This window comes from Chionomys nivalis, chromosome 1 (assembly GCF_950005125.1).
Source record: "Chionomys nivalis chromosome 1, mChiNiv1.1, whole genome shotgun sequence".
In the NCBI taxonomy this organism is placed as follows: Eukaryota; Metazoa; Chordata; class Mammalia; order Rodentia; family Cricetidae; genus Chionomys; species Chionomys nivalis.
This window is the reverse complement of record NC_080086.1, coordinates 15,985,588-16,003,322: the sequence shown is the minus strand read 5'-3', so window position 1 is coordinate 16,003,322 and position 17,735 is coordinate 15,985,588. Positions and strand designations below refer to the sequence as shown.

Here is a 17,735-nt window from a genome sequence, read left to right as displayed (position 1 = left end):
TGGCTGGCCAGAGAGCACCAGGATCCTCCTGGCCCCCAACCAATGCTGGGGCTACAGGAACACAACTATGCCTGGCTTTTATGCAGCACTGACCATCTAAACTCAGGTTGTCATGCTTGCCCAATAAGTCCTTCACATTGAACTATCTCCCTAGATCAACTTCATGACTGTAATGAATTGTAGTGTAAACATCTGATTTACAGGGTATCTTGATATGTGACCCCCAATGGGGTTTTGACCCACAGGTTGAGAACCACTACTACTACATTCTCGTGTGTTTTTTTTACTGAGACAGTCTTTCTCTCTCTCTTTCTCTCTTTCTTTCTCTCTCTCGGTTTTGTGAGACAAGGTTTCTCTGCATAGCCCTGGCTGTTCTGGAACTCACTCTGTAGACCAGGCTGGTCCTAGAATTCAGAGATCCTCCTGCCTCTACCTTCTGAATGCTGGGATTAAAGGCACCGTCCACCACTGCCTGCCGAGATAGTGTCTCTTCGGATAACCCAGGCTAACACTGAACTGGAGCTCCAAGCTGCCTCAGCCTCCTGAGTGCTGACTTTGCAGGCCTGTGTCACCAAGCCTGGCTGTAAAGTTTTCAAACTGTGATATGCACAGCTTCAACTCATTTCAATTCCAGAAGCAGGGGCACTCCTGGAGTCTCTTTCTTCTGTTCTCTACTGTGTCTGACTTCCTGTTCTGGGCCGCCTCAGCCTGTCCCAGGTGCTTAAGTTTCTGTCCTTTCTGTCCTTCTCACATCTCAGGGTCACCGACACCAGTCTTCACTTCTCTGACTGTGCTCTGATGAGCTGCTCTGATATCAGGCAAGCAGCTCCTGGTTTGTTGTGACGTGTAGTGTTTCTTTTCTTGGATGACCTACATTGACATAAAATAAGGCTTTTAGTCATATCCAGAGAAGCTGGCAAACCGTAAATATTTCAGTTACAGATCACTGCAAGAATTAACACATCAGGGACCGGTGAAATGGCTTAGTGGGGAAAGAAGCTTAGAGTCAGGCTTGATCTGAGTTCAGTTCTTGACACCTACACAGTGGAAGGAAAGACCTGATCCTCCAAAGTATGCATGTACTCATACACATGCATACACAAAATAAATAAACATTAAAAAAGAATTAACACGTAATTCATTAAGCCATTAAAATTATTATTGTGAGGTATGGTGACTCCTTTTAATAACATTTTTATTTATTTTTATGTGTATGAGTGTTTTACCTGCATGTATATCTGTGTACCATGTATGTGCCTGATGCCCGAGGAGGCCAGAGAGGGCACTGGTGGAGTTATAGATGGTTGTGAGTTGCCATGTGGGTGCTGGGCCTCTGGAAGAGTAGCCAGTGCTCTTAACCACTGAACCATCTCTCTAGGCCCCAAATTACTAATTTTATTACTCGGTAAGTTAAAAAGTTAAACCTTTAATAACAAGCCAGTGCAGGGGTATCTTTAATCTCAGAACTTGGGAGGCAGAGGCAGGTAGATCTCTGAATTCCAGGCCAGCTTGGTCTACATAGTGCAACCCAGTCTCAAACAATAAGACATCAATCTAAAGGACACCAGACACTGATGAAATACTGGTTTCCGGTGCTCAGGGCTTTGCACGTTTGATTCTCAGAACAGGAGTTATCAGCATTCAGCAGATGGTAGGGAGACCTGCCTAGATAAACGAGAAGCTCCAGCTTCAAGCTGTTGTAATGTTTTCGGTATTCACTGGAGCCTGTGAGTGGGAAACCAGTCAGCTCCTATTCTCCTGACCTTGCAAGTCAGGAGCAGCCTGTAGAGTGTAAATGGATACCTGAGACCAAGAAACCCACGTCAGAGCCTCTGTACACTTTAATCCACACCCGGGGAAAAGAGCCACAGGAGCTGTGTGCTTTAAAAGGATAGTATCATTTAATTCTCTCAGCAAGGAGATAGCAACATTTTCGTTTTAAGAGAGCAAGCCAGGTGTGGTGTTGCATGTCTGTAATTCCGGCGCACACAAAGTAAAGGCCGGAGGATTAGGGGTTCCAGGCCAGTTTCAACTACAAAGCCAATTCGATACCAGTTCGTACTACAATGATCTCAAATATATGTAATTTTAAAAACTAATAAATACCTTTTTTTGGAGACAGAGTTTCTCAGTGTAGCTCTGTCTGTCCCGGAAATCACGCTGAAGACCAGATTGCCTCTGCCTTCCAAGTGCTGGGAATTTTAAAGGCGTGTACCACCACCGCTGTCTGTCCAGGAAAAGCATGCGCAACCACACCTGGCCATAGATAAATAAGCTAAATAGATAAATAAAACCTGGTGTGGTGTCACGTGGCTGTAATAATGAGGTTTGGAGGTGGTGGGGGTGGGGAGATCAGGAGTTCAAGGTCATCCTCACCTACAAAGCCAATTCCCATTAAGACCCTTGTCTCAAAAACACGGACAGACAAAGCCAAAGCTCCGTGACTTGCCAAGATGGCCCTGGCAGTAACTAATACAAGTAGGCTTCAAATTCAGTTTGTCAATTCCAAACCCACGCGAACTGAACTTCCCAGCCCGCGCCTCCCTACCTACCGGCTATCTCGTTCCAGGCTCTCCGCACACCGGTCTGACCGCCTGCTGAGGAAGAGTGACTCCGCCCGGCGCAGCGCCGCCGAGCCGGTGACCGGCGGTAGCGGGTGCCTCCTTTCAGCCGCGCTTGCCGCAAGTCACACCTTTCCCGCCCGCGGCCCCACGCGCGGCCCGCTGCGAACTACACTTCCCGGCAGGACGCGGCGCGCGCACGCGCACGGGGGGCCTCCGCCATGGCGACAGTGCTGTCCAGAGCGCTCAAGCTCCCGGGTAAGGAGTCTGAAGCCCGGCGACCACGCTGGGGAGGCCTGGCCTGGGGAGAGAGGAGGACGAGGCTCGGCGGGGCCTGGCTGTTAGCCAGGAGGGCTGCAGCGCTCGGGGGACGAGAAGGGGCGCCGGGGTGTGGGTCAGGGGCGCTCGGGGACACTTGGGGACTCGCGGGGACTCCCGGGGCAGAGACTGCTGGAGGCGCGCGGGGCCGGATCGGGGGCGGAGGGGCGCGACGGTGACTGTCAGGTCAGAGAACCTGTCGCCGCCGTCTCCCAGGGAGGGCCGGCCACCGGAGCATCCTTCCCTGAGCGCCCGGACTCGCTGCTGCGATCTGGGGCTGGACCAGAGGGGGAGCCGGGGGCTGCAGGACTGTAAGTGAGTGGCCTGGGCGGAACAGCGTCTCCGCTTGCTGACAGCCTCCTGGCAGCAGCGAGCCAGCCGAGGCAGGTGTTCCCCTTCCTCCTGAAAGGAAAGGGAAGGCGAAGAGATTAGGAAAATGACTAATTGAATCGCACGGGGTCACACAGCAGGGGGCTATGCTGTTTGAACCAAGGCGCCTCTATCCTGTCGTTAGCAAATTTTAAACATTTAGAGCTAGCGAAAAAATTGTTGTTCTCCTTAAAAATTTAAACACGCAAACGTAAGGCTTTTTTGTTTGTTTGTTTGGCTGATCTCTTAAGAGGAGAAGCAATTGCTGTCCCTGGCATGTTAAAAAGGGTATCTCTGATGTCCAGCTTGAGGCTTTTGGTGGGACTCAGGGCCCTTGTTCTCAAAGAGTTTCTACTCTACTACCTTGAAACCAGCCCTGTGTCTTAGCTGACTCGAGACTTTGTCTTTAGATCTTTTCCCCCTTCATGGGCAGCTTGGAACACTGGAAAGAACATTGATAAGATCTATCTTGGAATGCGTACATAATACGTTTTCCCTGCAGGATTCATTTACCCTGAAGAAAGTACCCTCCTGTTTGCATGCTGTCTTCTCAAAGACATAATTAAATGTCAGGCATTTTTAGCTTCTCTTGTTTATTTGTTTTGGAGCCCTTGTTTTATTTCAGCATAGATGATTGTTATTCTCTGAGAATAAAGCTGCAGAGAGGGGATTAGCTCAGGGGTAGAGTGCTTGCTTAGCACACACACAGACCCAAGTTCAATCCCCATCACAGAAATATTATTAGTATTCAAGAGGAGGGGAACGAGAGAGAATAATGAGATGGATATGAGAAAAACACAGGACTCTACGTGTGTAAAAGTGTAGTGAAACCCGGCATTTTGTATACTATTCAAAATAATGTTAAAAAAAATAATTCAAGAATATCTTGGCTGATCACTTCGGAGAATGCGATGCACACAGCGCACTCTTTGGTGTACTGAGTTGTAGGTCTTCTCTCATCTGACCCTATCGAGTGAATGATTCCTGGCTTCTCTCATCTGACCCTATCGAGTGAATGATTCCTGTCTTCTCTCATCTGACCCTATCGAGTGAATGATTCCTCTCTTTGGAAGGCAATTTGGCCCCAAGGGCTGAGCTATGATCAGTACTAAGGCCTGTTCATATAGATCTATGCCTTGCCCTGTATGTGTTGTGGACTCTTTTTTCTTTTTAATTAATTAATTAATTAATTAATTAATTAATTAATTAATGTACATTGGTGTTTTGCCTGCATGTATGTCTTTGTGAGGGTGTCAGAATGGAACTAGAGTTAGAGTTGTGAGCCGGGAATTGAACTCCGGTCCTCTGAAGAGCAGCCAGTGCTCTTATCTACTGAGGAGTCATCTCTTCAGCCACACCCCACTTCTTTTCTTGTTTCTCTCCTAGTCTTTTCCTTGCTCCTTTTCTTCACTGCCCAAAATACAATTTGTGGCTTTTATATTAGGTAGAAGTTACTTTCTCAAAGCTGTTTGTTATTGGATACCTTGTAATTGGGGCTGTGACTCTGAGGTCCTGTTACTGTGCTGTGTTTCCTTAGGTAACCCTCTTGGTATTTTTCTGTGTGGGGGAAGCAAATGGAATGGTGGCTACGAACAGGAGCCAGGCTCTGGATTTGGCTGGATTTGTTTTGATTTTACCTCTGCGTTGAGGATCCGATCCAGGGCCTTGTACGTGCATGCTAGGCGTACAAGCTACTGGTTGGGCTTCATCCCCAGCCAGGCTCCGGGATTCACTTGGTTAGCTGCTTTACCCCTTTAAGCTTTAGTTTCCTCATCTGCAATAATAGTGTTGTTCTCAAACATTCTCAACATGCCGCACTCTGCACTGCGTAGTTATCTCACAGGGTTATTTGGGATGGTAAAGGAGAGAGTTGTTCTTAGGAATTTAATTAGCTTCTTGCACATCAGCTATTGTCTTGGTCATTAGTAACTTATGGGGGCGGAACACAGGGAAGACCTGATCCAGCGGTGAGTGACACAGGGACCAGCTCTGCTGGGGATGCAGTTCATCCTCTGGAACCCTTTCACTGAGCTCAGGATGGGAAGGCATTTGGCTCCTGTGCCTGGCATGAGGTTAATAAGTAACAGAGGGACAATGTGACATTCATAAAGCCAGTAGGACAGCTTATCTCTTAGGTATATGTTTTTTTAGTTTTAAAGTTTAAAGGTCAAACACGGAAGGGACTGTTTGAGTACAGTGTTATTGTTGTGGTTTGTTTTATGGTATGTGACTTAGAGGACTGGGCCTCTAGGTAAACTAAGCCATACTGGGAATTGTTGACTTTGGTACAGGCACATATCCTGTCCCACGTGTGAGTTACAGTGTCAGCTGAGGTAGAGGGTGGCACACGGTAGCATATGTCTCAGTGTCTTTCCCTAAGTATACCTAGGTGTAACGCGGTTGCGTCCCTTCACAGGAAGGAACAGGAACGATTCCTCTGCACCATTTGGGAACACTGTTGAGTCACTGTCTCTGTCTCCCGGGAGGAAAGCAGTGCCTGTGAGAAGCTTTTACATCACTGTGTTATGAAACCAGAGCCTTCTCTTGTAATTTTTGCAGACAGAAATACAGTTATAGAAGCGTGTGTGTGCGCACGCGCATGTGTGTGCGCATGTGCATGTGTATGCAGGAGCCCGTGGTGGTTAGAGGCATAGGATCTCCCCTGGAGCTGTCTCGTGTGTGCTAGGAATTAAGTGCAGGTCCTGCGAGTGTAGCGCATGCTCCTAACTACTCAGTGATCTTCTAGCCCCTCTTTGCAGACATCTCACTGACTGAAAACCTGGGCCTTTGGAAGATGGCTCAGTCGGTAAGAGCGGTTGCTGTACGAGCTTGAGGACCTGAGTTCGAATCCCTAGTACCCACCTAAAAAGCTGGGCATGGTTACACATGTGTCTATAACCCCAGTGCTGTAGGGCTAGAGGCAAGAGGATTCCTGGGGCTTGCTGGCCACCATCTTAGTTCCAGTTTCAGTGTGAGATCTTCTTCCAGGAAAATAAAGTGGAGAGCAATATAACAGGACACCTGCTACCCTACTGGCATGTGGGCACACACATCTGTGTGCACAGTGTACATACACTACACACACACACACACTATGCATACATATACACATGTATATACACAACATGCACATGTGCACCATACGAATGTGTGATACACATCGCACATACATATACATGTATACACCATAAACACACACACACACCTGGGTGCTCACCAAAAGCAGCGGACTCAGAGTGAGTGCTGGGACTTTGGACTGTGAAGCACAGACTCTTGTCTGGTCTGAGTTGACTAGTCAGGGGCTTCATGTTCTGCCCATTTCTGTTTCATTTTTGTGAATAGTCAGAAAAAAAAGGAAACCTTGTCTAGTTAACTTGCATTCTATAATAACTAAGCCAAAGTTTGTTTTCATACTATCTGTGCTAATGTAAATTCGATTATTTATCATGCTCCAAAGGTTGGTCTTGAATTGGCCCTAGTGTCTGAGAGCTTTCAAGGCACCAGCCAACGGTAGCTCTGTGCTCTGAGGTCCTGGACTTTACACCCTAAGTTCTTCCTCGGACGACTTTGGAGATATTGACCTACTACTACCTCCCCACTGCCCATGTAGCCCAGGCTGGCCTGGAGCCCATGTAGACCAGGCTGGCCTGGAGCTCACTACACAGCAGAGAATGACTTCAATGCCGGATTGCTTCTCTTGCCTCCACCTCCCAAGTAGTGATTACAGGCATATGCTACCACACCTAGGTGAAGTTAACCTATTAAAAATATTTTTTAGTGTGTGTGTGTGGGGGCAGCAGAGGGCTTGCATTCATGACACACATGTGGAAATCAGAGGCTAACATGCAGGAAAGGAGTTTCTATCACGGGGTCCAGGGGATTGAACTCAGGTTTGTCAGGTTTGGCACCCACTGAGCCATCTCGCTGGTCCTTACCCAGACTGTCCTCAAACTCTTGAGCCTCCTGAATTACGTGTTCCCCCATACCAGATGCCAGTTTGACTTTTGTCCATCATCGTTAGAAACTCGATCCTTCACTGTAAGCCGGATGCCATGCCCTCGGTTGTCATCCTTGAAGTCCTGCACTTTTACTGGGATGCTCAGTGAGAATTATCCTGTACCGGGTTTTCTCGGGCCTCTGTGCTGTTTGTTCTTGCAGTTAGGTGTGGCTTTATTGTAGTCTCTCTCCATCCTTCTTTTGCATCTCCTTTAAATACTGTGTTATGGTCCATTTTCTTTCCTCTTCAGTTATACATATCTCTGTATCGGTCAGTTTCTTAGGGTTCAAAACTTTGGTTTGAGTTTTATGTTTATCTGTGTGAGTTTGCGCATGTGAGTGCCGTGCCTGTGGAGACCCGAAGAGGGCAGCCCTCCTGCAGAGCCTGCTGAGTCCTGGGTTTACAGTCACCACACAGTCTGTTTTGAAAGCTTTGGCCTTGGGAGTTAGGAGTAGCCATTGTTGAAGTCAGACTGCCTAGGTTTGAACTTACTTGCACTTTAGCTATGGGCCAATTTCTTAAATGCTTAAACCTCAGTTTCCTCCTCCAGAAAATGGGAGGAATTTCTGTCTTCATTGTTTTGATACCTTATTGTTGATATTTTATCTTTTCTACTGCATTTTACTTGCTTCTTAGGAGTATTACATCTTTCTATGGGTCTTTATTTCAGAAAAGATGATACTATTTTGGGGGGGAATCCACTGGGAAATAGTTTAATATTTCTTTCATCTTATGGTCGTATTGATCTGCCCTCCTCCCTGCAGCAGTGATGAGGGCAAACCCAGGAACTTGTGCTTGCGTAGGCAGTGCTTACCTCTGTTCTCTATCCGCAGTTGCTCCTCCCAGTCCCCAGATGTTCTTTTCCTGACTTTACTCGCTGTATTGTGTGGTAGCTTTTCTTAAGTATTTTTAGAACTCCGTAGTGTCTTAGGGAGTGAATGTTAATGTTGGCTCCTTTCTCAAGATGGCTCCTGTTTTGATGGTGTGGCTGTTTTCCTTTGGGTTACTGACTGAGATGGTAGCACAGTTAGTCAAGGCAGGTGTTAAGCTGGGAGTGTATCCCCCAGCCCCCAGGCCTGAGAGTTGTATTGGTCTGGACTCGAAATTCCAGTATGTCAGGTCCTGACCCTGGTCAGGACCACTCCCACAGGGTATTTAAGATAGCTCCCAAAGGAGAAACAAGTGGTCTCCCGGTTCTCTCTTAGGGGGCCACCCGAGAGTACAGTCATCTCATTAAACCTGGATATATTTTAATTTGGCTTGTTATGATTTGGCTTGATTGGGATTTTTGTGTCGGCAGAGAGCTCATGTTAGGAAAAAATCCTAACATCTCTAAGTCCCTCTCTATTCCTTTCTGTGCCTCTCTATCAAATCCTGGGTCCTCCATATTCTCAATGGCTAATTCTTGTCAAATAGTTGCTGGCCCTGCCCCCTGATTCAAGTTTAACTTTATTAACACAGTCTCACAGTGTCATGGTGTGATCAAATATCCTGCAACATTTCCCTCTTTCTCTCTAAATAAAAAGGAAAGATTTTTAACTCCATCTTAGTAAAACTATATGCAATAAGAACAAATATCAAGTAAGAATTACAATTCACAATGTCCAATTCATTTGTATTTGGCAGATTTGGAGAAAATACTCTATTATCTATCCTATCTTGATGGATCTAAAGTCTTATACCTAAACTGCTTTCTGCCATAGCTTGTAGCTTACAGACTCTGGAAGAGCCTAGCCTCATGCCCTCGGTCGCCAGGGAAAGCCATATTTCCCAGCACCGGCTCTCGGAAGGTGTTGAACCCATGCTGCAGAGGCATTTATACCTAGTCTCCTGGTGAGTAGCTCACCGGCTGCCAGTTGGGTGCCAAGTCTAGTTAAACTTCTTTTGGGCTGCCAGTTCCCAAATAATGACATGGAGACTTGTTTTTGTTGTTTTTTTCAAGACAAGGTTTCTCTGTGTAGGTTTAGAACCTGTCCTGGAACTAGCTCTTGTAGGCCAGGCTGGCCTCAAACTCACATAGTAGATCCTCCTGCCTCTGCCTTCCGAGTGCTGGGATTAAAGGTGTGCACCACCACCGCCTGGCTCTAACAAGCTCTTATAAATTAAATTAACTCATTCTTATTAATCTACATTCTGCCATGTGACTTGTTACCTCCCCTCCATACTGTATGGTCAGCGTCTCCATGTCTTGCTGGCAAATCCCACCTTGCTTCTTCCCAGAGTTCCTTTCTCTACCCAGAAGTCCCACCTATCCTCTCCGCCTAGCTAGAAGGTGCCTTGACAGAGATGCATCTTTACAGTGTACAGAAAGATTACCCCACAGCACAGCTGGCCTCTGTCTGTCAAAGCAGCCAGCCTCTTCAGGATTTGATGATGCCTGAAGTTAGTTTCTGTGCAGCTTGTTTCTTGGAGAGATTATTATTATTATTATTATTATTATTATTGAGACAAGGTTTATTTTTGTAGCCCTGGCTGTCCTAGGACTCAGTCTGTCGACCAGGCTGGCCTTGAACCCGTAGAGATCCGCCTGCCTCTGCCTTCCAAGTGCTGGGGTTAAAGGTGTGCACCACCACCTGGCAACATTTTCAACTATCACAGTGTCATCACCATCAATTCTGTGGATTCTGTCTCCTTGTTCAAGTGTTGATACATGTTACTTTTACTTGTTTCCTCGAGGGGATAGAGTTTCATGAATTTGGCAGCAATTGTTCATACATCGTGTGTTGGGAGTATGTTGTTTTTTTTTCCTTCCTCTCTGCTCCCCATCCTCTCTCTCCTCCTTCCCCTCCCTCTCTCTTCCTCCTCTTCTTCTGTCTTTCTCCTCTCCTGGTTTTAAGGAAGGGACTATGACAGAAATGTCTCCTGTGACATTATTAATTAGAAGTGTGTGTTCCACTAATTATTTTCCACTAATTTTCCACTAATAAGAGAGTCCACTAATTATTTTCTCTAGATTTGCTACAGTTGTCTGCATTTCTGTAGCATATGTCGCCCAGGGCCTGCCTTCCCGTTATAGCGTAAGTCCTGGTAAGAGTGAATTGCCTTCAGTTGTTCTGTTAGCTGGTATTTTGTTAGTGGTTTCACTTTGACAGTTTCACTTCTTTGGGAACGTTGGGAGGGAAAGATGGACAAGATTGATTGAAGTCGATGCTGCTTCTAAATTTTTTACTTATTGCTCAAAATCCAGTGGTAAGGCCATTGGGTAACCTGCGTGCAGTTCAGAATCCCTGGGAGTTTTAGGAGGATTGGTGTGTGATGAGGCTGCCAAGAACTACGAGTATTTACCGGATCACTAAACCTTCTGGAACATGATGGTTTGGTTCTGTCCTGTCTGTGGTCAGACCACACCCTTGAATAGTGGTCAATTCCAGAAACCCTACTTAAAAAACTATGAGCATGTTACATTGTATGCAAAGAAGGATCCCCTGAAACTGTTCCTTCAAATTATGGGTTGAAGGAGATGGAGGAGTTTAACTTGGAGATGAGAAGCTTGGGCAAAGACTGTTGACGGATTTAGACAATCATAATAGAAGCCTAAATTATTGAGTATGACAATAAACTACGCACAAAGGGCCGAGTGTATATTTTCTTACATAATCCTTATAAGTGGTCGCCTCACACTGTCCCACTCAACTGTGTGCTGAGTGACTGCTTGCTGGATCTGTGAAAGGGAATGGGGATTAAATGGATTTTAAAATTTCACTCAACCTAAATTTGTTTACTTATCAGACTGGGTGGTAGTGGCCCACACTTTACTCCCAATGCTCAGGAGGCAGAGGTAGGCAGATCTCTGAATTCAAGGCTAGTGTGATCTACTGTGAGTTTTAGAACTACACAGAGAAACCCTGTCTCAAAAACAAATATAAACCAAACCAAACCAACAACAAAAAGACAATCTCCCCCAATTATGTATTTATCTTATATTTATGGTTGTTTTGTCTACGATGTCTGTGAACCACATGTGTGTCTGGCTCCCTCAGAGGCCCGAACATGGTATTGGATCCTCCAGAGCTGGAGTTTCAGACAGCTGAGATCCACCATGTGGGTGCTGGGAGTTGAACCCAGTGCTCTTAACTGATGAGCCGTCTCTCCAGCCCCCACTCTTTCTGCCCCCTCGCCCCAGACATGGGTTTCTCAGTAGCTATGGAGCCAGTCCTGGAACTCGCTCTGTAGACCAGGTTGGTTTCAGACTCACAGAGATCCTCCTGCCTCTGTCCTCCGAGTACTGGGATTAAAGGCCTGTGCCACCACCGCCTGGCCTCTTTTTTGGTTTTAAAAATTTTTTACTGTTATGTACATGACTGTTTTACCTGTATGTATGTATGTTCAACATATGCATACATGGCCATGGAGGTCAGGAGAGGATATGGAACCTGCAGGGACTGGAGTTAGACAGCTGTGATTCACCCTGTGGGTGCTGGGAGTAGAACCCGGGTACCTTGGAAGAGCAGCTAGTGCTCTTGACTGTTGAACCGTCTTAACAGTTCCTGTCAGGAGTATTCCTAAAATTTTTATTTGTCTTTTAATACAGAGGCTTACCATGCAGTCTGATAACTCGATAACGTAATTCAGGCTGCCCTCAGTTATGGGTTGATCCTCACTCCTCTTGCTTCTGCCTCCGGTGTTCTTAGAGTCTGAGATAGGTGGATTTGGGGGGCCTTGCTGGCTAACCATCTTAGCCCAAAATGACCAGATCAGTTTTAGAGAGAGACGTGTCTCAGAAAGTAGGGTGAGAATCAACCGAGGAAGATACCTGGACTTTGACCCCTGGCCTCCACATGGCCACACACAGGCAAATGCATCCAGATATACATGTATGCACAAACTTATAACACAGAGAGAGAGAGAGACAGAGAGAGAATGTGAGAGGGAAAGAGAGAGAAAGAGAGCCAACTGCAAGATAAGCCTGGTGACACAACCGTCACCTCAGCATTTAGGAAATCAGGGCACAGTTTAAGATAGAACCAACTTGAAAACAACAAAAGACCAAATCCAGTCTTCACTGTTCAACATAAATAACCTTGCAAATGAAAATAAAGAGTAGCTTCTAGTTAACGGATTGCCGCATTCCCCAGTGTTTCCCTGTTTGTGCAGACTACTAAATGCTGCAGAATTATCCTGTGCATGGTGTTTAGTCAGCCGTTTATCACACACATGCTAAACTGTATCCTCCAGGTCTCCCCTGCACCTGGCCCCCCTCTCTGTCTTACTGCATCCTTCCGCGTGTTAGGACACAGATGTGGATTCTAGAAGGACGTCAGCAAGACAAAGACCTGAGCCAGGGCTGCTTCCTCAGCACAATCTGGACTGTCTTTCCCTTTTTAATTCTTCAGAATTAAAGGTTTAACATGAACTCTCATTGGTCACAGCTTGCCAGTTTCCAGAGAGGAAGTCTCTTCTCAGCCAAGCCTGACGAGGTCACTGCTCTGAGAGCCAGGAGTCGGTGTGGGGATGCACCCAAGCTGCCCCGTAATGTTTCTCTCAGAGTCAGTGTAGAGACTGAGTAGAAGCAGGATGCAGCCTGTGTGGACGAGCTTCCATAAGTCTGCCACCTCTGCCAGGACGCATGCTCAGAATAGCAGTTTTTACACCTTTATGGAAAGGTCCTCTTAAAGGATATTAAAATCGCGGGACAATTCTGAGAACATCTTCAGCTTGCTAACTTGTTTCCATAGAAACAACCGGGAAACCACAGACACCCAGTGAGAGACAGCGTACAGAAGAGAATTGTTCTAGAAGTTTACCAGGAACAATCATGCATCATGGCTCTGAGAAAATCTAAAGCAGGAACCGGCCTTAGGTGTGAGGAAAGTTTGCTCAAGAGCCACAGCCTCTAGATGGCCGTGGTGGGGCACACATGTAATCCCAGCACCGGCAAGGCTGAGGTAGGAGGGTCATCACAGGTTCAGGACAGCCTGGGCTACGTAGTGAGTCCCTGCCTGGAATGACTGAGTGAATACATGCATGTGTGAATGAATAAAAAAGTTTAAAAATAGAAAGAGCCACAGCCATCTTTATTAATGACAATTGATCAAAATAAGAGGAACAGATGCTTGGACTGGCAAGATGCCTCTTCTGGTGAAAGCCCTTATGACTGACAGCCTGAGTTCAATCCCTGGGACTCACAGGGACAACCATAGTTATCAGTTGTGCTACAGAATTTTGAACGTTATTTTTCCATCCAACTGAGCCTTGTAACCACTGTACTGTTCTTTGCTTCTCTTAAAAAAATATTTATGTGTATGGGTGTTTTCCATATTTGTATGTCTGTGTACCAAATGTGTGCCTGGTGCCCACGGATGCCAGAAGAGGGCTGCAGATCCTCTAAAACTGGAGTTGTCGTCCATGGTGAGCCACCTTATGGGTGCTGGGAATCGAACCCCAGTGCTCTTAACCACTGAACCATATCTCCAGTCCACACCTTTTTTATGAGGCAGAGTCTTATGTGTAACAAACTGGCCTGAAACCAACTGAGGATGACCTTGAATTTTGAATCCTGGCACTGCTTCCCAAGTGTTAGAATAACAGGCATGCACCTCCATGCCTGGTTTTTGCTAGGGATCCAACCCAAGGCTTTGTGCATGCTAAACCAGCATTTTACCTTAGACTGAGTACAGGCCAGCTTCTTTTATGTTTTTTTGGAGACAGGATCTTTTTTATTATTACATTTAAAATTTTTTATGTATATGGTTAGATGGCAGCTCGTGGAAGTAAATTTCTTCCTTCCGTTGTGTGGGCCCTGGGGATTGAACTCAGGTCATCAGACTTGGCAGGAAGTACTCCCCTCCCCCAGCCTTATTGATAGTTCATGAGGCAGATCTTGCCTTGTAGCCCAGGCTGGCCTCAGACTCTTGCAGCCTGCCTGCTTTAGCCTCAGGACAAGCACTGAGATTAAAGGTGTGAGCCTTGTGCTCTCAAAGTCATTGTCTTAGTTTTCCTGTGGGCAAACATGCAGCATGTTTCTGACCAGGCCTGGAATAGCTTGGCTAACGTGGTGTATTCTGCTTCTGCCACATCTTTTTCAATTTTCTTAGCCCTGAAAGAAAATAGTTCTAGAGCAGTTGACCCCCTTGGGGGCTCCCGTGTTGACAGTTAATTGTACAGAAGGTCACTAAGGTCGGGATGATATAAAGCTAGGGTTTTTGGTTGTAGTTGTGACTTTGCTTCCATGTCACCACAGGTGAGGTTCCTTCCTTCCAGGCTCTCCCTGACTCGGTCCTTCTGTCTTTCCAGGGAAGAAGAGCCCAGACCTCGGGGAGTATGACCCCCTCACCCAGGCTGATAGTGACGAGAGCGAAGATGATCTTGTGCTTAACTTGCAGCAGAAGAACGGAGGGGTCAAAAACGGGAAGAGCACCCTGGGGGACCTGCCGGATGCAGGGGACTCAGATGCAGACGTGGCTGGGGCTGCGAAGCCACACCTGTCAGAAGTCGTCCCAGAGGGTTACCCCTCGGAGCCCCTTGGGGGTGTGGAGCAGAAGGCCACCTCTTCCCTGGTGTCCTACGTGCGTACGTCTGTCTTTCTGCTGACGCTGGTGATCTCGATGGTCCTGGTCCTTCTCTGCGCCTTCCTCGTCCCCTGTCCTCCCAGAGACCTGCATAGCACTTGGAGCCGACGCCTAGGCTCCCAAGGAGGTTAGTTGCGGGATTTTAAGACATACACCTGTAAATTTTCATATGTACATTCAAGTTTTCCTCCAAGTCATTTTGTTTGCTTTTGTTTTCAAGACAGGGTCTCACGTAGTCTTGGCTGGCCTGGAACTCACTATCTAGACCAAGAGATCTATCTGTCTCTGCTTCCCAAGCACTGGGACTAAGGGCATGTACCACTCTGCTGGGCCGAATTTCTTTTTTGGAGACAGTGTCTTATCACCATCACCTGACTGGCTTAGAAGTCACGATGTAAACCGGGTTGTTCCTGGACTTGTGGCAGTCCCCTGCCTTAGCCTCCCAGGTGCTGGTTTCATAGGCGTGCATTGCTGTGCCTGGCTTTCCCTCCAAATCTTAAAAATGAACGTGTGTTATGCAGTCTTTCCCCTGTGCGTGGGGTTGCCCAGAAGGTGAAGGGTTTGAAATTAAAGTAAAAGCTAGATTGCTGTGCCTCTGAGCCCTGCTCTCACCAGAGTCCTCTGGTGGCAGCTTCAGCCTACAGTGGTGCTGGTGTGTCCAGCACCCGGCTGAGGAGATAGGACATCACTGAGACCTCCGAGTCTTCCAAGTCTCCTGACCATAAGCCCCTCTGCCTCCCCCCTTCCTCCCCCCTCCCCAATTCTGCTGCTTAGTTTAAGCTGATGCTTAATTTAAAGTTTTGCCACATTGGTGTGTTCATTAACTTTGCCTCTTTGAATTTTATATAAATATAGCCATAGTCTTCTGTGACTTTTATTCTACATCAGTTTTGGGTTTTGAGACAGAATCTTACTGTGAAGTCCAGGCTGACCTTGGCCTTCAATCTTCCTGCCTCAGCCTTCTGAGTGCTGGCATCATAGCCATGTACCACCACATCTGGGTGCTACCACACCTGGGTTGTCAATACAAGTTTTGTGCTTTCTGAGCTGCCCCTAAGATATAGGCTGGTCTTGAACTCGTGTGTAGCTGAGGATGACTTTGGAGTCCAGGGCTTCTTGCTACCACCTGGGGTTCTGGGTTATAGCACTTGGTGCCACTGACTTTACCTTTCTGGGAAACAATGTTATTCAGTGTTGAGGGTTGAAGCCAGGGCCTTGTGTGTACAAGGTAAACCCTCTACCACGCCACGTCATTTTTAAAGAGACGTTTCTGAGACTAGTCTGTCTTGATGTACGGGAGCTAGAGTATTAATTTTTACCAGTGTCTAATTTTCCATGTTATGAGACTAGTCTGTCCTGATGCACAGTAGCTAGAGTATTAATTTTTACCAGTGTCTAATTTTCCATGTTATGAGACTAGTCTGTCCTGATGCACAGTAGCTAGAGTATTAATTTTTACCAGTGTCTAATTTTCCATGTTCTGAGACTAGTCTGTCTTGATGCACGGTAGCTAGAGTATTAATTTTTACCAGTGTCTAATTTTCCATGTTATGAGACTAGTCTGTCTTGATGCACGGGAGCTAGAGTATTAATTTTTACCAGTGTCTAATTTTCCGTGTTATGAATATCCTATGATTTATTTTTGTATTCTATTGTTGATAAGCAGTTAAATGATTTCCAATCTTTTTTAAAAGTAAGTGATTCCAAAAACATTTTGATTCATTTCCCTAAGGTTATGTACAAATTTCCCCAAGGCAGAAGCCTGGTAAAGCTGTCTGTCAGAGGGTGCGGGTGTGTTCTTTCTAAGCAGGTTTTACATTATTTGCCAAAGTGGTTCTACCAGCTTGAGCTTCCAGTCTTGTCTGAATTCCCTGCAGGTCTGGCAGGCATTCTTTCACTCCTCAGGCACAAGGAGGGGATCCTCCTTCATGTTTGCTCCCCACAGGACTGGGCGGAGCTCCAGATCTTCCTTCTCCCCCATGGCAAGTGGGATGGTCCTGGCTCCTCATGGCCATTTTGGCCTTGAGGGTAGGGTGACTTGATGGTGCCAGAGCAGGGTTTCAGAAGTCAGGTCCTGCCGGGCGATGGTGGTGCACGCCTTTATTCCCAGCACTCAGGAGGCAGAGGCAGACGGATCTCTGTGAGTTCGAGGCCAGCCTGGTCTACAAGAGCTAGTTCCAGGACAGGCTCCAAAGCTACAGAGAAACACTGTCTCGAAAAACCAACCAACCAACCAACCAACCAAATAAACAAAAAACCCAGAAGTCAGGTCCCACAGCCTTTGCTGTGGGGTGGGGTGAGGTTGGTATTATCTGTAATCAATTTCCCTGGCTGGGCTGCACCCTTCCTGGGCCTCTGGCCAGGGAAGCCAGGTTTTTTAGGGCTCCTTTTGCCCTGTGGCATTTCTGAATTGTTTCACTCTACCTTGTCTAGTGTGGCCAGAAACCCCAGGATCCCATACATTACCATTATCATTCCCTGGGTCTCTAGTCAGTCTAACTTAATGTCCCCTGCTGTTTGCTATGTGTGGTGTCCAGGGTTCAGGGCAGGGTCAAGGGAGATGCGTATTTCTACTGCCTGTTTGGGAACACACAGTCCACCTGGGCCGGGAGGGGTGCATTTGTCTTCTTTCTAACCCGGCAGAAGAGAACTAGTCTGTGGTAACTGGCTCAGGCCCTTTTTGTTTCATTATGTGTACGCCAGGCGGGGACCTGTCTCCCCTGGAGTTGGCTGACGTGAATAGAGACGGCCTACGGGACGTGCTTCTCTCCTTTGTGACAACCAGGAATGGGACCGAAGGAGGTAAGAGATACATCTGGAGGCTGCCAAAGGGGAGGTGTCAGCCAAAAGACAGCTTCCCAGGGACAGTGCACGAGAGGCTCTGCAGGCCACAGGTCACTTCAGATCCACCCTGCGTGATGTGCCTCATCAGAAAGTTCCTGAGGTAAATAAAGGTCAGCACATGAGAACAGGGCCCAGAAT

General features: G+C 46.9%; 1 protein-coding gene across 3 annotated transcripts in view; it reads left to right on the top strand.

The window, feature by feature from the left end:
* The first annotated feature begins 2,650 nt into the window (after positions 1-2,650).
* Fam234b (family with sequence similarity 234 member B) overlaps positions 2,651-17,735 on the top strand; it is a 40,242-nt gene continuing 25,157 nt past the window's right edge. Inside the window, exons 1-3 of one of the 3 annotated variants that reach the window (XM_057773008.1) lie at positions 2,651-2,819; positions 14,479-14,880; positions 17,457-17,555. In XM_057773008.1, coding sequence (XP_057628991.1) covers positions 2,783-2,819; positions 14,479-14,880; positions 17,457-17,555 — 538 coding nt within the window. In that variant the 5' untranslated portion in view covers positions 2,651-2,782. Of the gene's footprint in view, positions 2,820-14,478; positions 14,881-17,426; positions 17,556-17,735 lie in introns of all 3 variants that reach the window. The other 2 variants (XM_057773001.1, XM_057773017.1) reach the window with 2 other exon arrangements.